Source organism: Pseudorca crassidens, chromosome 19 (assembly GCF_039906515.1).
Source record: "Pseudorca crassidens isolate mPseCra1 chromosome 19, mPseCra1.hap1, whole genome shotgun sequence".
NCBI lineage: Eukaryota > Metazoa > Chordata > Mammalia > Artiodactyla > Delphinidae > Pseudorca > Pseudorca crassidens.
Window position 1 is genome coordinate 57,792,908 of NC_090314.1, and position 20,389 is coordinate 57,813,296.

Here is a 20,389-nt window from a genome sequence, read left to right on the forward strand (position 1 = left end):
AGGCCCTCGGGGGGTCTCCCCTGGGGTCTCTGTGCCCCCGCCCCGCCCCCGCCGGGGCCGCTGGACCGCGAGCTGCTTCTGGCTCCGGATGGCCTCCCCACCCCCGCACATCTGCGCGCTCGTCCTGCGGCGATTCTGGTCCTGCCCGCCGGGAGGGTGGCCCCGGGCCGGGTGGCCGCCGCGCTCGGCAGCTGGAGCCCTGGCGCCCGGCACGCGCCCTTACCGGGGGGCGGGGATCCCAGCCGCGCGCGTGACTCCGCCCCGGCCCGTCCGGCTCGCGCTCTGCGCTTAGCCCGCCCGGGGCCGCAGCCGCTCTGGGTCTTCCGAGTCCTCCGCGGGCGCCGAGCCCGCCGCGCGGAGCCCATGGAACCGGCGCGGGGCGAGCTCCGTGCGAGCGGCGGGGCCGAGTCGCTGCTGGGCGAGCTGGAGGTGCGGGTCCAGGACGTGGTGAGGGTGAGCTCGTGGTGGGAGCGCCACGGCGTGGACTGCGCCATCCTCGCGCTCAGCCTCCTCGCCTTGCCACCCGGTGAGGGACACGGGGCCAGGGCGATCAGGGGCCCGGCTGGGATGGGGGCGGTGGGAGGCGGGGGAGGGAGACGGAGAGGGCTGGGGGGCGGCGGGGTGGGGTAGATGGCGCGTGCCCGGGACCCCGGGACAGAGGGTCAACCCCGAAAGTCTAGTTGGGGTGTCCTGCCTGTGTCCCCAGAGGAGCCCTGATGGCGCGAAGGGCAGTGGAGGAGAAAGTTAAGCCGAGTCAAGGAGAGGCAGGGAAGAATGAGGTGGCCTGGGGAAGGAGAGGGTGCTCCAAGGGGACACCAGGGATGGGGTGAGGGGAGTGAGAGGGAGGATGGGAGCGTTCCCTGCACTTCTGGCCTGGACCCCCCACCATGCCCTCCACGCCATCACTCCTCTGGCTGGGGCGCAGAATCAAGACTCCCAGCGTCTCCTTGGTGAGTGAGTGGGGCTGTTTTGTCCCAAATCCGGTAGAGAGAGCCAACCCATGCCCCTCAGGCCATCATGGGACCTGCCTCACCGCTGTCTGTGGCAGTCCTCAGGACTGGGCCCGCTTTGGCCTGGGCTCCCAGGGATGCGGGCTGGGTTGTTTGGGCCCAGATCTCCAAGAACCAGAGAAAGGCCCTGCCCTTACCGCTCCCCTTAACACCAATTCTCCCTTCTCCATGCAGGGTTCCTTTGCCTGCGCTCTGAGAATCTCCTGGTCTTTGCCCTGGGCGTCACCATCCTGGGTGTGTGCCACTACACGCTCACTGTCAAGGGCAGCCACCTTGCCACTCATGGTGCTCTCACCGAGTCCAAACGCTGGAGCAAGATCTGGGTGCTTTTCTTTGTGGAGGTGAGCCTGGGACTGGGTGGGAGCAGCTGCTGGTACTGTGTGTGAGAATCTAGGAGTGTGCAGCTGTGTGTGCCCTCGAGGGCCGGCAGCTGCAGCTGTGGTCTGTGGGCCCAAGTGTACAGCCTTCACTATGGTGGGTGTGTGTCTGTGTGTGTGCACGTCCCCAAGCCCTTGAGAGGGTAGAGGGCTGCATGAGGAATGATGAGTATTTAACTGTGGCAGCCAATGTGGTCTGAGCACCCGTTTCTCCTGGGGGCACCGGCTCGCCTCTCTGCAGCCCTGGGCCAAGGGTGGTAGAGCTTCCTCCTCCCACCAGGATGCCTGTGGTTGGCAGGTCCTGGCTACACCTTCGGGGCCTCCTGGTTTTGCAATCAGCGTTTAGGATGTGAACCACAGACCAAAGGGCAGGGAAGCAGGGGACTGGTGTCACAGCACCCCAGCTCTGCCATCTCAGGACACCTGACAATGGCCAAGCCATCCTAGAAGCCCCCTGTTTCCCCAGGGCTGTACCAGGAAGGCGCCTTCTCTTTCCTGACCCTTGGGCCCCCTGCTTCCACTGCCTCCCCATGCTGCCTCAACCTATGGGCACGGTCAGGAAGGCAAAGGTTTCTGGCCAGGTTGCCCTTCTCTCTGGACTGGTGTCAGGCCTTCCAGTTCTTCTGAGAGCCCCTTCCCTCCTTTCCAGGCGGCCTCTCCCGTGGCCACCCAGGTCCCTTATGAACTATATGAAAGCTGGTGCCAGAAACAGCCCTTTTTCGCCAGGAACTGGTTACCACGGCCAATTAACTCAATTATTAACTTTTTTAAAGAGCTTTTATTTATTTATTGGCCGCGCCTCGTGGCATGCGGGGTCTTAGTTCCCCGAGTAGGGATCGAACCCGTGCCCCCTGCAGTGGAAGTGTGGAGTCTTAACCACTGGACCGCCAGGGAAGTCCCTCAGTTATTAACTCTTAATAAAGTCATATAACTTTATAAAACTCTACGTAACTGTACATACACACACACACACACACATACACACACACGACGTTTTATAAAATTACACTGCATCGGTTGGGTGAGAGGAAGCATTTCCTACCCAGAACTCTCCATTGCCCTCATTTTCCCCAAACCCATCTCTTCCACCTGCACACATTTCTTTTTCTTTTCTTTTCTTTTCTTTTCTTTTTTTAGTATTTATTTATTTACTTGGCTGCACGGGTCTTAGTTGCCGCTTGCAGGATCTCTTTTTTTTTTAGTCGAGGCATGGGAACTCCTATTAGTTGCGGCGTGTGGGATCTAGTTCCCTGACCAGGGATTGAACCCGGGCCCCCTGCATTGGGAGCGCGGAGTCTTAGCCACTGGACCACCAGGGAAGTCCCTTGCACACATTTCTGAAGTGCCAAGGACAAGGGGGAACCAATGGGTCCTCAGGGTCCATTTCAAGACACTCTCCTTCCCGGGGACCCCTGGGCACTGGTCCCAGCCAGACTCTAAGGTGCAGGCCCAACCGTGTGCCAGGGTCAGATGCCCCCTGAGTTTGTCATCACAGGCAGGGGAGGAACCGGGCATGTTAGGCAGTCACATGGGACACGAGAGGGAGGGTTAGCTCTGTGTGGATTTGACAAAGCTGTGCTGAGTCCCAGGGGCCTGGGGGCAGCTAAGAAGGAGGAGTCTTCCCAGGCTCCCCAGCAGGAGGGCTCCAGGCGAACCAGAGCGCGTGGCCCACCCTGAAAGACCCAGGCAGCCTGGTGGCTGCACCTCCTCTTGTCCCCTGGGACCCAGGGCAGTGGCCTCATCTTTGCCTCCTTGCCCCTTTAGCGCCTGGCACAGGGCTGAACTCAGTATTTGTTGATGATGACCCTGCAGGTGATGGGGGGACAAGGTCCAGGGAAAAGCCAGCTGCTGGAGGGTCACAGCCTAGAGGTGGGTGAGCCCCCCCATGGTGGGGGGGGGCTTGGCTGCCACCCCCGTGTTGTGACAGAGGCTGTTATGCTGCAATCAGCTGTGGGCAGGTCACAGATTTCTCAGATGGCCAACCTGAGTGGGAGGCCTCCACTCTTCCACGCCCCCATCAAGGCATGGCCCTGGCCACCCTCTGGGGAAGATCCAGCTCCCAGTGAGAAGGAGGGGTGGCTCCACCTCCTCAGCCCATGGCATGGCGGGGCGAGTGGAGGCCTGGGTCTTGTCCGCCAGGCAGGGGACAGCGTCAGGGGCACTTTGGACACGGTGGCTGCCTTTGGACCAGCATCTAAGTGTTAGTTTCCTCACCTAATAAATGAGAATAACGTTTCCTCCCTCATGAAGCCAGCATGAGGATTAAACGAGACATCCTAGATCTTCATTTAGGGTTTGGGCCTGACTCTTCAATGTTTGCTTCGAAGTAACAAGTTTCTTTTTTTTTTTTTCCCTCTGGAGGGAACACAGTCAACTGCAAGGAAAGGGTTAGTAATTTAAAAGAAAAATTTATTTATTTATTTATTTTGGCTGTGCGGGGTCTTAGTTGTGGCACTCGGGATCTTAGTTGAAGCATGCGGACTCTTAGTTGCGGCCTGCAGGATCTAGTTCCCCGACCAGGGATTGAACCCGGGCCCCCTGCATTGGGAGCGCGGAGTCTTACCCACTGGACCACCAGGCTCGTCCCAGGGTTAGTGATTTTTGTCGTTATTTGTTTTGTTTTCTCTGTTAGCGGTTTATTTTTAACTGAAAGGTTGACCAACTTATGCAAAGCTCAGTGGACGTGTGTGTGTGTGTGTGTGTGTGTGTGTGTGTGTCTGTGTGTGTGTGTGTGTGTGTGTGTGTGTGTTGAGGGGGCTGTTTGTTCAGGCCCTGGACCACCACCTGTCCTTTGCATCACGCAAAGGACCAGCTCGCGACATGCAGCATCTCAGCGGACGACCTGGGACCCTCTTGGATCCCTGGCTCTCCCTGTCTGCCACGTCCTGTTGTCTCCCTGTAATCCTCCTCTTGTTGGCTGCCTGTGCTTTTCCCAAACCGTGACCCTCGGAGGCAGCATCACTATAGAAGAATCTAGTCCGCTAGTTGCAGCCTCAGGTGTCAGCTGAATGTCACTGCCTTTCCTGGGGCAGCCAGCTTTTGCCTGGTTCGTCTGAAGGTCTGCTGTCAAGGGCTGGGGGTGAGACAGGTCACTGTGACCCATCAGATCTGAGGGGAGGAGCTGGCAGGATGGACGGGGTGGCTGACATCCAGGTTGCTGTTGTTTCTCTGCAAAAGTATCCCAAATCATACACCAGGAAGTTCACCCACACCAGGATGAACTTCCCTCTGGACCCATTTCCAGTCTACACCAGAATGTTCCATTTCCCCTACTAGTGTACTTCTGACTCTCTACCTTGCCCACTGATCACCCTGGCCTGGGCTACGTCATAGGGACTACTAGTTATATTCTCGGGGACTGTCAGTCATATCCTTGGGGACTGCCAGTCAAAGGCCACAGGAATGTGGGGGGCAGGCTGGGGCGGGCAGGCCCCCATGTTTTAAGTACTGAAGCTTGGGAAAGATTTTTTTAAAATTTATTTTATTGAAGTATAGTTGATATACAATGTTAATTTCTACTATACAGCAAAGTGATTCAGTTTTCCATATATACATATATGTACACACACACAGATTCTTTTTCATATTCTTTTCCATTCTGGTTTATCACAGGATATTGGATACAGTTCCCAGTGCTATACAGTAGGACCTTGTTGTTTATCCATGCTATGTATAATAGTTTGCATCTGTTAATCCCTAACTCCCAATCTATCCTTCCCTCATTCCCCCCTCCCCCTTGGCAACCACAAGTCTGTCCTCTATGTCTGTGAGTCTGTTTCTGTTTCGCAGATAAGTTCATTTGTGTCACATTTTAGATTCTACATATAAATGATATCATATGGTTATTTTTTTCTCGTTCTGACTTACTTCACTTAGTATGATAATCTCTAGGTCCATCCATGTAGCTGCAAATGGCGTTATTTCATTCTTTTTTATGGCTGAGTAGTATTTCATAGTATATATATACCACGTCTTCTTTATCCATTCATGTGTCACTGGGCATTTAGGTTGCTACCCTGTTTTGACTATTGTAAATAGTGCTGCAATGAACATTGGAGTGCATGTATCTTTTCGAATTATAGTTTTCTCCAGACACATGCCCAGGAATGGGATTGCAGGATCATATGACAACTCTATTTTTAGTTGGGAAAGATTAACTCCTGCAGTCAAGAGGGCTTTAGGGACTCCCTTGCAAGTCACTCACTATCAAGATGTTCCCCTGAGTAGGAGGGAACAGGCTGTACCAGTTACTAAGCTCCACTGTGTCTCAACTTCAAACCCTCCTTCTGAAGTCAGCTTTCTGCTACGGGGGTGGAGTCACAGATGGTCCACAGAGAGCACAGGCCAGCTCTGCCCTGGGGGAGGGGTGTCACCCAGGGAAACGCGGTCACCTTCGTTCCAGTCCCGTGTGGTGGTGGTGGAAACAAAGCCGAGAACCCCCAGCCTAGTCATGATGCTTAAACGCTCCCTTGCCACGAATTCAGGGTGGCTCTTATCCTCTGGGCTGCCTCTAATCTTTGTTTGGCCCCTCCCGCCCCCCGAGAGGTGGTAATCTGAGTTTGCACCGATGTGATTTTTAAGTTTTTTAATTAAAAGAATTATTTAGCAGGCAAACTCAGATCTGCAGTACAAAATATACTTAAAAAAAATAAAACCTTTTTATTTTTGAAAAAATTATAGATTCATAGGACATTGCAAAAATAGATCAGAGAGGACAGAGGTCCAGTGGATCCCTCACCCAGTTTCCCCCAATAGTTCCATTTATGTAAATGTCATTCAACAGCAAACCCAGGACGTTGACATTGGTGTATGTGTGTGTGTTTGTGCCATTTTATCACATGTGCAGATTTGCAAAATGTACTTTTAAGGGTTCTTGTGGTGATGCCAACTCCTGAGGGTCTCTAAAAGCCTGCTTCTGGGTGGGCTTGCCCACTGGCCCCCAGAGGCCAAGGACCCAGGAGCAGATCAGGTGGTCGTCTGTGGGGGGCAGCACTTAGTCTGAGGAGTGTCCCTGGGGGAGGGGCTTGGAGAGAAAAGGGTGGGGCTGCTCCCAGGGGCCCAGTGCCTGCCCAGTTGGGAGGGGAGATTGGAGGGAGGCTGGGTTTGCTGCGGAGCTTTGGGGGCTGAGACAGTGTTGGTCCCAAATGTCAATAGTGCCGAGAACCCCTGGTGAGAGTGTCCAGGGGAGACACTGCCAGGACAGGGCTCCTGATCCCAGGCCCAGAAGCAGGAAGGTGGCTGCAGGCTGAGCAGAGGTACAGATAAAGGCATGGATCTGGGAAGAGCATAGTGCATGAGGGACCCACAGAAACCTGGAGTCACTAGAATCTCATGGGGACTCTGGAGAAAAGGGGAAAAGGAGGCCCATGGGCCAAGCAGAGGAGCTGGGAGCTTCTAGGGACGAGGCCTGAAAAGGGAAAGAATTTCATGAGAGCCGCTTGATAGGATCAGACCCGACCACATCCAGGCCGCTCCCAGCAGGATGAGGCACTCCAGGCTCCTCTGGCTTCCGCCCTCACTGCGGCCCCTCTGTTATCCGAAGGTGCTAACACATCACTGTTAGCGGGAGAGCCCGCGTGGTACCCGAGGACTCGCGCTCAGGGACTTGTGTTCTCACTGAGTAGGGCTGCCAGATGTAGCAAATAAAAATCCAGGATGCGGGACTTCCCTGGTGGCGCAGTGGTTAAGAATCCGCTGGCCGATGCAGGGGACCATGGGTTAGAGCCCTGGGCCGGGAAGATCCCACATGCTGTGGAGCAACTAAGCCCATGCACCACAACTACCGAGCCTGTGCTCTAGAGCCCGCGAGCCACAACTACTGTGCCCACGAGCTACAACTACTGAGCCCGCGAGCCACAACTACTGAGCCCGCGAGCCACAACTACTGAGCCCGTGTGCCACAACTACTGAAGCCTGTGTGCCTAGAGCCCATGCTGTGCAACAAAGAGAAGCCACCACAATGAGAAGCCCGTGCACCTCAACAAAGAGTAGCCCCCATTCGCCACAACTACATAAAGCCCGTGCACAGCCATGAAGACCCAACACAGTCAAAAAAAAAAAAAAAAAATCCAGGATGCCCAGTGAACTTTAGTCTTCAGATAAACAAGAAATGCAGGCAGTGTTTGGGATATATGTCTATAAAAAATGATTGGTTGTTTATCTGAGATTCTAATTTATGTGGGTGCCCTATACTTTATCTGACCAACCAATCGCTGAGGCCTGTGGAGCCTCAGAAGCACCCCACGACCCCGCAAACTCTGAAGCCAGTGTGAAGGGGTTGCTCAGCCCTGGGATCAGTGAGAGAGGGTCTGGAGGGAGGGATGGAAGCTGGGCAGACTCCAACCTGGAGTCCCTCCTGCCTGAGGGATGCTGCCGCTGTGACGACCCCCAGCCCCTCTTTCTCAGCTGGTCCATGCCTGTGGCCCTCTTCTCCTGCCCCATCTCTGGAGTGACCCCACCCTGCGCCGGGCCTTGAGCTGGAAGCTTGGCCCTTGTGTTGATGCCTCCTCCTCCGCCCACTCCTCACCTCCCCCAGTGGCCACACCTACAGCCTCCGGCCGTCACCTGCCTCGTCCTGCCCCTCCCCTTCCAATCCAGTAAAGTGACCTATTTGAAACCCAAGTTTGTGTCATAATCTTATAATGATGGTTTTTAATCCTGCAAAGTATTGTTTGTGTAAAAGATAAAAGAGGAGAATATTAGATAACGACCTTTGGCTGCTGGCAGAGGTCTGAGGATGCTTAAGTGAAAAAACAACTAAATGAGTGAATGAGAGGCCTGGGCCTCTGATTTTAGCTGAGAGGGGATGTCCAGAGGCATCATACCGACATCCGCCCCGCACACACTCTGGCCACTTGCAGAGCCTGAGTGCGGCTAAGAGGTCTAGGCTCTTAAGTCTTCCTGAGGGTACAGAGGGTAGCAATATCAAGAAGCTTCTGGAACTTTCTCTGGGTCTGGATGGGAAATCCTCGTGGGTGAGACCTGTGAATAATCCTGTGCGGCGGGATCATCTGTGGCCCGTGGCTACCTCCTCCCGTCCCTTGATGGGTGCAAGTGAGACACACCGCAGTCCGTGTCCAATCTCTCCTTCTCCCAAACCCACCGCGTTCCTTCTTCTTCTGGAAAGAACATCTAGATGGGAGGGAGAATTCCAGTCTCACAGAAACAGCCTCAGATCTCTTCTTAGTTATATAAAAAGGCAAAGCACACAGACTCTGGAAGCCTGTGCTGAGTCACAAATCATGTGTTACGTCAGACCACACAGGTGGCCCATCCCCGCCCCGGACCCCATTCCCAGGTCTGGGCACGTGGCTGAGCACCTGGCCCTACCAGGCCCCTGAGGGTCAAGTTCTTACCAGGCTTGGTAGGGTTCAGGCCCCAGGTCGTTTCTGGCCTTGCTACTCAAAGTGCGGTCAACGAGGAGATGTGGAGCTTGGGCCAGAGGGGAGAGCAGATCGCTGCATTCAGCTGACATTTCTTGAAGAAAGAAGCAGACAGGATCGGCCCTCAGAGCAGAAGTATGAGGAAGGAGCAGTTAAAAACAGTCGCTTCTTCTGGTTACAGAACCGTGAGATTCAAAACACACTTGCAGGCCTTGGAGAGAGGCAGGCTGGCCTCTGATGAGGTCCTGGCAGACCCCAGCGGAGGCCCCTTTGTTGAACCAACTGCCTGGCCCTCTTGAGCAGCAGGTCCTTCCAGACCAGCAGGCCTGGAAGAGACATCACTTTAACTGACAGGCTACCTGCCCACCTTCTGCAGCCTCCCCCAGGTTCTGTCCCTTTGCAAGGTTCCGAAACCAGAGATAAAACCCACCCCTCTGCGGGTTCCATCATCTGGGAGCAAAGCGCCTCTCCTGTTTTTGTGAACTCCACACCGCCGCTGAATCAGCATTTACCTTCACGTCCTCTGCCTTGAGAGGGGCCCGTACTGTGTTGCTTTGACTGTCTTCCCCTGTCTGTTATGGAACTGCTGTTGTGACATCATATCCTACTTTTCGGCTTCATTTCGTTCCAAGGGAGAGAGTCTCTGCAGACAGTGGGAAGACAGTGTCGTTCCTTATCTGTCTTCTCGCAGTTTTGTCTCTTCTGCCTGGACTCTAAGCCTGGGTTCATGCTCTGTTGCAGTGACTCACCCCAGGGGTTTTATGCCTTATCTTGGATGGAACCAGGGTTCAAATCCCACTTCTGCCACCTACTTAGCTGAGTGAGCTGGGGTGGGCATGTGGCCTCTATCTCAGTTTCTGCTTCTGTCAGCTGTGAATAATAACAGCACTGATAATAATAATAATAATAATAACCCCCCCACACCCTGCCAGGCTTAAGATTAATGAGTTACATGTGTAATGTGCAGAATGCTGAACACTCAACTGAGTGTGTTCTGCTGTCTGTATGGGGCTCACAGTGACTGGCATTGGGAAACCCTTCACGTCCTCCTGGAAACAGGCAGGCAGCATCTTCAATAAAATTAGCAACATCTTCTGGCTTGGATAAAATACTGGAAGAGGCTGATGGCTGCATGTTCATTTGCATATATTTGCATAAGAAACACCTTAGCGCCTCTTTTACATTCAGAATGACTGCTCTTGGAGTCTGAGCTGCTGCCGCTCACTGCCAGCTTCAGAGAATCCCACAGTGGGTCACGCCAGGGAAGAGTCACCCCTAGGAAGAAGTGAACTCTTGGTCCTCACCGGGGCACCCTCATGGACAGTTCAGAAGATGGCCTTTCTTCGCCCCCAGGCCACTCCTGCCCCCACTGCTGTGGGCCCCGAATGCAAAGCAGTGTTATGAAGGTACAGACATTTCAAAGATAAACCCTCACAAAATAAATGGCAACACATGCCAGGAGTTTTACCTGCAGTGTGTCCGATCCTCAGGCTTGCAGGCTGCAGTCACGGGGGGCTGTGCACGCCAACTGATTTGCACGCCAAGTGGACGCAGTTGCTTTGACTGGCTGCCACTCTGTGGTCGTGGATCCCTGAGAGTTGATGTTCAAGGCTGATGAGCTGTGGGTGGAAGGCAGGAAGGCCCTGGAAATGCGTGGTCTGGGGAGGGAGGGTGTTTTCAAGGCTCCGAAGATCCTGCTTTGCTCGCCTGTGCCTGATACAGACCCCAGCGCCCTTTCTGGCTCCCTCCTCTAGGTATGCACGTCCTTCACTGCAGAGCACGCCAAGTACGGACACGTCAAGATGCACCATGGCTACACCAACGTGCTGGGCCTGGGGGACTCAAGCACATGGAGGCTGCCTTGCCTCAACCGCTACGTCTACATGTTCCTCGCTCCTCTCTTGATCCCCATCATAACCCCACTGGTGGCTGTTGGTGAGTATGCCAGGGCTGGGCCCTGCAAAGATCTGGTTCCCCCTTTCCTTCCTTCCTCTCCTGGCTTCATGGAAGAAGTGAGAAGCCCTGAGTTAAGACCAGACAGAAACTTTCTGAGACAGCCAGGCAGGGTGGAGAGAACCTTGGTCCTGGGGCCAAGTCTGGCTCTGCCACTTACTGGCTGGTGACCACAGGCAGGTAACCTAACCTCTCTGAACCTCAGGTTCTTACCTGCTCCTCAAAGAGGGTGTGAAACAATTCCACGTATTATATGAGGGATCTAAAGTAGTCAAACTCATTGAAGCAAAGAATAGAATGGTGGCACCAGGGGCTGAGGGGAGGGGAAAATGGAAAGTCCCTGTTCAATGAGCGTGAAGTTTCAGGTTTGCAAAATGAATAAATTCCAGAGATTTGCTGTCTAACACTGTGCCCAGAGACAACAGTACTGTACCGCACACTTTAAAACCTATGAGGATAAATCTCATGTTAAGTGTTCTTACCACAGTAAAATAAAATAAAAATTTAAAAAACGCTGTAGCTATCTGAGAAGACTAGAAAGTTGCATGGGAAGGCATCAAATGCCTAAATAAATAAATGAATAACCTTTACTCTTTATATTTGATATACAAGCCTCATTTACCATCATCTTGTTGTCTATTTAATAATCCCTGATCATGTTATAAACATTCACTTGTGTTATTGTTTACTAAATATCTTTTTTTCTAAAAAAAAAAAAAAAGGATGGTGTGAAAGCATAATGAGGTCATAGATATAAAAATGCTTTCTAAATGCCTCACACTCTATTGCATGTTATAATTTTTAGTATCACAGGAGCAATATCATACGGTGGAAAGAGCAGGGGCGAGGGGACAGCCAGACCTGGGCTCAAGTCCCAGGCCACCACTTACTATCAGACTGACCTTGGTCAGGTTGCTTACTGCTCCGTTTTCTCATCCATTAAATGGGTGAGAACAACAACAACAAAAATACAAAAGGGAATTCCCTGGAGGCCCAGTGGTTAGGACTCGGTGCTTTCACTGCTGGGGCCCGAGTTTGATCCCTGGTCAGGGAACTAAGAATCCTGCAAGCCGCGCGGCCAAAAAAAAAAAAAAAAGAAAAGAAAAGAAAATGGGCGAACCTACTTTTCAGGGCTGTGTATGGATGAGCTGAACACCTAGGTCACCCTAGTTGGCACTATTGAGCCACCAGGGAGCCAACTCACGTCGGATCGGAACCTCGCCGACCCCTCCCTCTATCTCTTGCCCCTTCTGGCAGAACGGCTGAGAGAGGTGGAGCTCGGGACAGCCCTGCGGACGCTTGGCCTGATTTCCCTGGGCCTTTATTCTCACTACTGGCTGCTGCTGAATGTGTCTGGCTTCCAGAGCCCCAGCTCAGCCCTGGTCTGCATGCTCATCACCAGATCCCTGCTGGCCCACCCTTACCTTCATGTCAACATCTTCCAGGTGAGGCCTCCCCTACCCTGAGTGCTGGGGGGCTACAGGGATCACTCTCCAGGGTGCCTGGCGCAGGCTGGACCCTAGGTTCCGGGGGGAGAGAGAGGCCACCTGAGGAAGCATCCCTCCACCTCCCCTGCCCACCCTCTCTCTTCCTTTCTCTCTGTGGGTCATCACAGAGAGTTTTGGTCCCAGGTAAGGAGCTTCTCTTCAACACCGGCTGCCCTTCACACACAGATCAGAGATTTATTAAGAAGCTTCTATGTGTAGGTTACTAGACTAAGCTCTGTGGGGACACAAGTGAATAGGACCCCAGCTCCTGCCTCCAGGGCTCTTACTGTGATAAGCCCAAGGGCCATCGCAGAGGTCCCAGCACACACGTGTCGAGGCAGGCGGATGCAGGAGCTGGAGACGAAGGTCTTCGTGGGGGGCCAGCAGCTCAGCACTCATTTCTGGGCCATTTCCAGGGATGGTCAGCTCCCTGCTCCCGGGACAAGTGAAGACCCCAGGTTAGAGCCTCCTGCATATGACCATCCCAGCACTTACCACGCTGCCATTAATGACTGAATCCCATGACATAATCCCATAGTTGTGTCCCATCTGCTTGTCCTGCTAGAGCAGAAGCTCCCGTTCACTTCCACATCCTCTAGACCGAGGACAGTGCCTGGCAGAGCAGGCGTTTATACATCTTTGTTTTTTTAAAAAAAATGCATTTATTTATTTATTTATTTTTGGCTGCGTTGGGTCCTTGTTGCTGCGCACGGGCTTTCTCTAGTTGCGGCGAGAGGGGGCTACTCTTTGTTGTGGTGCACCGGCTTCTCATTGTGGTGGCTTCTCTTGTTGTAGCACGAGCTCTAGGCACGCGGGCTCAGTAGTTGTGGCTCACGGGCTTAGTTGCTCCGCAGCATGTGGGATCATCCCGGACCAGGGCTCAAACCTGTGTCTCCTGCGTTGGCAGGCGGATTCTTAACCACTGTGCCACCAGGGAAGCCCTATACATCCTTGTTGAATGACAAAATACACAAGGATGCGCAAACTTGATCTTGAACCATGAGCAGGATTTTGGTGAAAAAAAGCAGAGAAGGGTCTCTTTGGGATGCAGGCACAGGGACATGAGGGACGTCGGTGGGCAGTCGTGGGCTTAGAGGACCACGAGATCCGAGAGGCACCCAGGCCAAGCCCTTCATTGCACAGATAAGGAGAGGGACCCAGAGACGGGTGAGACTCAGCGAGGGGCACAGACAGGGTCGCATCGCAGCTGGGTGGAGGACCTCAGCTTCCTCACGCCTCTACTGGGTCCTGCTGGAGTGGGAGGTGAGGAAGGCGGCAGGACCCACGGGTCCCCGGATGCTAGCTGAGGATGCCTGAGGCAGGGTGGGGAGGCACAGGGCTGCCCAGCCCAGCCCCAGGGCGTGACGCTTGTGTCTGTCACAGCACATCGGGCTGCCCATGTTCTCCCGGGACAAGAAGCCACAACGGATTCACATGATGAGCCTGGGGGTGCTTAACCTGCCCCGGCTGCCCGTGCTGGACTGGGCGTTCGGCCACTCCCTCATCAGCTGCCACGTGGAGCACCACCTCTTCCCCAGGCTCTCCGACAACATGTGCCTGAAGGTAGATGAGGGTCGGGCTGGGGACGCTTGGATGAAGAAACTATCTCAGGGTGGAGGGGGAGTCACCTTCGGGGTTCTCTAACCAACTGGCCTGGTCAGAGGTTCCCAGGAAGGTCAGTCCTAGGTACAGGCAGCAGTGTGGGTTTCTGACCAGAGACACCTGGTTTTCTTACTAGCCGTGTGGCTCTGGGCAAGTTAACTGAATGTCTCTGAGCCTCGGCTTCCTCATCTGTAAAATGGGACTAAGTAGTGCTTACGCTGACAGGCTTTGAGGATGAAATGAAGAAATGGATCTGAAATGTTGGGCCCTCCGTAGGTGTTTGGTGAAAAGGAGTTGTGGTTTATCCCCCTACGCAAAGGAGGACTGTCACAGATTCGGGAGCTCCAGAGAAGGGTGCTGGGGAGAAGCCCTCCCTTTCCCTTGCCTGCTGGAAATGGGAGGCGGTAATTCTCCAAGCCCCTCAGCTCCTCCGGAGCATCATGGGACAAAACAGACAGGAGCGGGGGGCGGGGGGTGGGGGTGGGGGCTGGGCAGAGGAAGGGTCCCAGTGGGGATGGGCCTGCCCACAACCCCGGCTCAGCGGCCCCTCCTCCCGCCCACCTTCTGGCAGGTGAAGCCCGTGGTGTCCCAGTTCCTCCGTGAGAAGCAGCTGCCGTACAACGAGGACTCCTACCTGGCTCGCTTCTGGCTGTTTCTCCACCACTACGAGGAGCTCATGGTGCAGACCCCCCCCATCACAGAGCTGGTGGGGCTGCAGTGAGGGGCGGGCCGGCGCAGTCACCCCGCTCTCCCTTCCGGGCCCACCCCCGGGGCTGGGAGGGCGCGGGCCCTTGCCCAGTGGGTGCGGCTAGGTTGCCTGGGGTGGGCAGTGAGACGGGGAGCTCATGCTGGGGGCCCGGGGGCCACCTGCCCTGCTTGCTTTTCCGGGTTTTGAGGAATACCTTGAGGGAAGGAATAAAGGTGGCTGGGCATTCCGGTCAGTCTGGACCTCAGCCAACTTCATCTCAGGACTGAACAGCCGGATTCCTCCCCTGCTCACTCTGAGCCTTGGTAGGGTTACAGGACGGGGGTAAGGAGGGGCCCTATGGAGGGGGCGGGCTAGGCGGGGACACCGGGAGAGAAGGGTCCACTCCCTGGTGCCAGGGAGCCCCACACTTGGCCACTGCTGCTTCCTGTGCCCTTGAGATTCTGGCCCCTATGGAGCCCTCTCCCCAGGGACCACGAGGAGAGGTTACCTTTGGCAGAGACCTTCCTAAGCTTTCAGCCCGGAAGCCTGTGCAAGACAGTGGCTCAGCAGCTCCCGAGACCCACAGCATCTGTGAGATCAGAGTGTGTGTTTTGTGGGGAGGGCACTCCCGGCGAAATAAGGGGAGAAAGGGTATGAATAGCTTTGAGCGTGACCTTGGCTAGCTCTAGAAGTCTGCTTTGTTCCATGTTTACAAGGGGTGGAAGAATTCTCAATTGGAAGAGAGAGAAAATTACTGGGAGGGTCGCTGAGGCTGGAGAGGGGTTCCGGGAACAGGGTCTGGAGGTCAGATGGCCTTAGAGAGGAGAGGAAGGAGGGGAAGGAGAGTGTGTGGGGGGTGCGGATACACGAGCTGGGGGTCCAGGGCTCGGCTCGGCTGTGAAAGGATGGTCTGCAGCCTGGGAGCGAGATGGGAATATAAGAGAACTACTGGTGCCAGCCGCAGGAAGAGGTCCAGGTATGGGGACACCACTGAGATTCAGCCCAAAGCGCGCAGCCTTGATTTGCGAGAGGGCTGGGAGCTGCCCTGGCTGGAGGCTGGATTAGGGGTGGGAGGAAGGGCCCAGCTGGAGGCTGATGGAGGAACAGAGAGGGAGGCCCAGCCTGTGACAGGAGCCAGAGCAGTTAGTTTAAAATACGGTTTCTCACCTCAGCACCATGACGTTTTGGCCAGATAGTGCCGTCGCTGGGGGCCTGTCCTGTGCATTGTAGGTGTTTAGCAGCATCCCCAGCTTCTGTCCACTAGGTTCCAGGAACCCAAGTTGTGACCATCAAAAATATCTGCAGGCACTGCCAAATGTCCCCTGGGGGCAGAAATCATCTCTGGTCGAGGACACGCAAGTCTATTCTGAGCACACAATTGCCTTGTTTTTCAGTGAAGTCCTTGGACCAGGTGAAGGGTGTGGTGACCCTGAAGATGGGGAGGCTGAATGCCAGCAAATGGGATGCGCTGAGGGGTCAGAGGGCAGGTGAAGGCATTCTCTAAGCCGGGTCCTATTAGGGAGCCTAGCTCTGGTGTGGCCTTAGGTGGCTCTGCTGGGCAGCTGCCACTTGCCCGTCCAGAGCCATTACCTTCTCCTCCACCCTGTGCTCCTGTCCCGAAGCCCACACCTCCTGTCCGGCGCCCTCTCCTACAGCTCCAGCTCTCACTACTTCTGAAACAGTCCCTCCTTTTGCTCCTTCCGGGCCTGGGCTGGTAGTGGCTTCCAGCTATTGCTAGCCCTGGAGGGACTTCACCACACCCTGCATCCTGCTACACCTCTGCACAGAGTTCCTTCATTAAACTCTCTTCAGTCAGCCCCTCTGAGCACACTGTCTGTTTCCTGCTGGGAGGCTGACTGATAGAGCAGAGGTTTGGATCCAAGCAGCCCTCTTGGAACGAGGCAGGCTTGGCAGCACCCCCCCCCCCCTTACTGCTTTGCTATATGTTATCGCTGCTCTTTTGAAATGCATTAGCGACTCAGATGAGGCCTTAAGGACTGGGAATGCGATTAATCAAACTGCTTATTCTCCACAAGAAAAATGCAACATCAGAAAAGGCCCCATTGCACAGTCCTGGCTAATGATTAAAACCATCCTAGCGCTTCCCTGGTGGCGCAGTGGTTAAGAATCCGCCTGCCAACGCAGGGGACACGGGTTCGAGCCCTGGTCTGGGAAGATCCCACATGCCACTGAGCAACTAAGCCCGTGCGCCACAACGACTAAGCCTGCGCTCTAGAGCCCGCGAGCCACAACTACTGAAGCCCGCGCGCCTAGAGCCCGTGCTCTGCAACGAGAAGCCACCGCAATGAGAAGCCTGTGCACCGCAACAAAGAGTAGCCTCAGCTCTCAGCAACTAGAGAAAACCTGTGTGCAGCAGCGAAGACCCAATGCAGCCAAAAACTAAATAAATAAATTTATTAAAAAAATAAAAATAAAACCATCCTAATACAATCAGTGACTCATTGTTATTGATCTGGGCCTGAGTGGGGAATGCGCTGCAGCTGGAGGCCCTGGTACCAGACTTGGCTGTACAAGAAGCACCCAAGAACACTCCATCACTTTGAAGCTTGATTTTCTGTTGCACTGGGATTGTGGCTGGGTTTGCGTGGGGCTTGAGAAATGAGGGGAGATGACAGGAGTGAATGAAGCCCCTCTAGGGCTCTGCAGACACCTATGGTCTAATTAACAGAGGTGTATCGGAGGTGATAATGTTTACAATGATGATGATGATAGCTAACATCAATTCAGAACTTACAGCACATTTTCCCCTATGCTATCTAACTTTAATCTTTACAAGAAATTGGTACTATTTTCCCCTCACGTTACATATTGTGAAGATAAGCCTTAAAGAGATTAAACTTATCAATATCATATAGCTAGCAAGTGGAGGAAGAAAGATTCAAACCTGGTGTGTCCAACTCCAGAATTCCTGCTCTTAACCACCAGACATACTACCTCTGGGTAGGGAGCCCTATAGGGCTTGCTGGGGTGTCAGATCCTGAATGTCCTTCTCTTCCTGCCGTCTTAATAAACGGATCATTAAGACAAACTCTTTACGAACATCCATTATGTGCCAGGCACTGTGCAAAGCTCTGGGGATAAAAGAGTGAATGAGATTGGGCCCCAATCTCCTGGAGCTTACCGTCTAGTGCAGGAATTGACAAACTTTTTCAGTAAAAGGCAAAATGGTAAATATTTTGGGCTTTGTGGATGATATGGTCTCTGTCACAACTACTCAACTGTGCCGTCAAAGTGCAAAAACAGCCAGAGACAATATGTAAAGAAATAAGCATCACTGTGTTCTAATATAATATATATATTTTTGGCCATGCCGCGAGGCTTGCAGGATCTTAGCTCCCCAACCAAGGATCGAACCCGGGCCCCGGCAGTGGAAGCGCTGAGTCCTAACCACTGGCCCGCCAGGGAGGTCCTTAAAAGAATTTTTTTTTTATTTTATGTAGTTTTCACATGTCACAGAACATTATTCTTTACAGTTTTAGAAAAACTATTTAAGAATGTAACAGCCATGAACTTACAAAATACAAAACAAATACAAAACAAAAATACAAAAAAAATACAAAAAATACAAATACAAAAACAGGTGGTGGGCAGGATTTGGGCTGCAAACAGTAGTTTGCCTACTCCTGGTCTAGTGGGATGAGCACAAAACACAATGACTTATTAGAAATCAGAGCAGTATTTACCTCTGAGTACCAGGGAGGGGAAGTGACTAGAAGGGGCACAAGGAATTCCTGGGGGTGCTGGCCACGTTCTACTTGATCTGAGTGGTGGTTACATGGTTATATTTCGTGGTGACTCATCAAATAGTACACTTATGGTTTGTGCACTTTTCTGTTCATTGTACTTTGTAAAGAAAAAAATGTTGCCTGCCATTCCAGTTCTACAAGAATCAAGCCATTAGCTACTGCAGTCACCCACTGGCAATGATCCCAAAGGGGAATTCAGGATGGGGAAAACCAGGAAGCATTCTGTGCTTTGGATATACTGGTCCCTAGATAGTTCATTTATATATCTAAGGAAAAATTTCAGTGACCCCATATTCTTGCATCTTACATGGAAAAGCAGTAAAAGCATTAACTCGAGATGTCTGTTCTTTGTGATGAGCAATACTCTTTTTTTGCTTGACTACATGTTTTTCCCAGCAAAAAAAGTTCATATATATCCTGGCTCCTCCCCTACCTCTTTGGAGTAGTTTCTCAGAGTAATCTGAGAGGCTGTCTCCTAGGCTACAGTCTTCAGTAAGGTCCCGGAATAAAACTGAACTCACAATGTGTACATTGTGCATTTTTCTTTTAGTCGACAACTTCAATAAAAAAAATAATTCAAGAATGATAGGGACTTCCCTGGTGGTGCAGTGGTTAAGAATCCGCCTGCCAATGAAGGGGACACGGGTTCGAGCCCTGGTCTGGGAAGATCCCACATGCCGCGGAGCAACTAAGCCCGTGCGCCACAACTACTGAGTCTGAGCTCTAGAGCCCGCGAGCCACAACTTCTGAGCCCGTGAGCCACAACTACTGAAGCCCACGTGCCTAGAGCCCGTACACCGCAACAAGAGAAGCCACTGCAATGAGAAGCCCGTGCACCGCAACGAATAGTAGCCCCTGCTTGCCACAACTAGAGAAAGCCCGCGTGCAGCAACGAAGACCCAATGCAGCCAAAAATAAATAAATAATTAAAAATTTAAAAATTTATTAAAAAAAAAAGAATGATAAAGCAGTGTAATAGGTAATGATGGGCTGGAGTGCTGCAGGGACAAAAAGGGGCCCTAACCCAGCTTGGGAGAGGATGGGTCAGGAAAGGCTTCTCCAAGGATGTGCTTCACAAGAAGGCCCTTGGGGGAAGGGTGGGGGAGGCAGCATCAGAATCACTGGGTCAGATGTGACTACGGACCTGTCATTTAAAAATACATCTCGTTATGATCCAGCAATCCCACTACTGGGCATATACCCAGAGAAAACCATAATTCAAAAAGACACATGCACCCCAACGTTCACTGCAGCACTATTTACAATAGCCAGGTCTCGGAAGCAACCTAAATGCCCACTAACAGACGAATGGATAAAGAAGGTGTGATACATATATACAATGGAATATTACTCAGCCATAAAAAGGAACAAAATTGGGTCATTTGTAGAGTCGTGGATGGACCTAGACACTGTCATACAGAGTGAAGTAAGTCAGAAAGAGAAAAACAAATATCGTATATTAACGCATGTATGTGGAATCTAGAAAAATGGTATAGGTGAACCAGTTTGCGAGGCAGAAATAGAGACACAGATGTGGAGAACAAACACCAAGGGGGGAAAGTCGGGGGGGGGGGATAGTGGTGGTGGTGGGATGAATTGAGAGATTGGGATTGACATATATACACTGATATGTATAAAATAGATAACTAATAAGAACCTGCCGTATAAAAAATAAATTAAAAAATACATCTTGTTGCTTGTGGATTTTTTTGCCTTAATTTTGATCTTCTGAAACACTGCATTACAAGATTATTACTTTGATTACTGAGGTTTTTGGCGCCCCCTTAAATTTTGTACTCCAGGCCATTGCCTCATTCGCCTCATCCTATTCCAGCCTGCTGGACAAGGGTGGGAGATCTGGCTCTGCCCTTGGTACAGAGGGCAAGACGCTCCTCTCTGTTCCCTCACCTTTGTAAAGGGGAGGACGATTAAGCAACAAGATCTCCAAGGTTTAAAATTCTCCCTGGCCCAACCTGGACAGCATCTTACTTATCGGGGTCAAACCTGTGTAACGCCCGGCGCCGGTGAAAGGAATGCCCGAAGTCCTGCCTGGAGACCCTTTTTCCAGACTTCCGGACTCTGTGGTTATTACCCAATGAGCGGGGAGGCTCGCTTGAACTTGG

At 52.7% G+C, this 20,389-nt stretch overlaps 1 protein-coding gene and 1 long non-coding RNA gene across 7 annotated transcripts; one reads left to right on the forward strand and one right to left on the reverse strand.

The window, feature by feature from the left end:
* Positions 1-277: 277 nt before the first annotated feature.
* FADS6 (fatty acid desaturase 6) lies at positions 278-16,950 on the forward strand. The gene is made up of 6 exons (XM_067716797.1): positions 278-526; positions 1,185-1,351; positions 10,524-10,704; positions 11,980-12,167; positions 13,593-13,772; positions 14,383-16,950. Exons 1-6 carry the CDS (start codon positions 364-366, stop codon positions 14,530-14,532), a joined length of 1,029 nt encoding a protein of 342 aa, XP_067572898.1. The 5' UTR covers positions 278-363; the 3' UTR covers positions 14,533-16,950.
* Positions 4,848-20,358, reverse strand: LOC137212834 (uncharacterized). 6 transcript variants are annotated; one of them, XR_010937649.1, is made up of 6 exons: positions 20,271-20,358; positions 12,497-12,639; positions 10,238-10,388; positions 9,282-9,412; positions 8,743-8,863; positions 4,848-8,518 (listed from the first exon to the last, which is right to left on the reverse strand). It is a non-coding gene; the product is annotated as an uncharacterized lncRNA (long non-coding RNA). The 6 variants fall into 6 exon arrangements; XR_010937648.1 differs by having other exon boundaries at positions 4,848-8,863; XR_010937647.1 differs by having other exon boundaries at positions 4,848-9,095.
* Positions 20,359-20,389: the final 31 nt, after the last annotated feature.

What these genes read in the sequence shown, in the direction of transcription:
- FADS6 (XM_067716797.1), top strand. Translation starts at nt 364, where the DNA reads ATGGAACCGGCGCGGGGCGAGCTCCGTGCGAGCGGCGGGGCCGAGTCG. An exon ending in GGGTGCTTTTCTTTGTGGAG is followed by an intron (nt 1,352 to 10,523) that starts GTGAGCCTGGGA and finishes TCCCTCCTCTAG; the next exon opens with GTATGCACGTCCTTCACTGC. An exon ending in CCGACAACATGTGCCTGAAG is followed by an intron (nt 13,773 to 14,382) that starts GTAGATGAGGGT and finishes ACCTTCTGGCAG; the next exon opens with GTGAAGCCCGTGGTGTCCCA.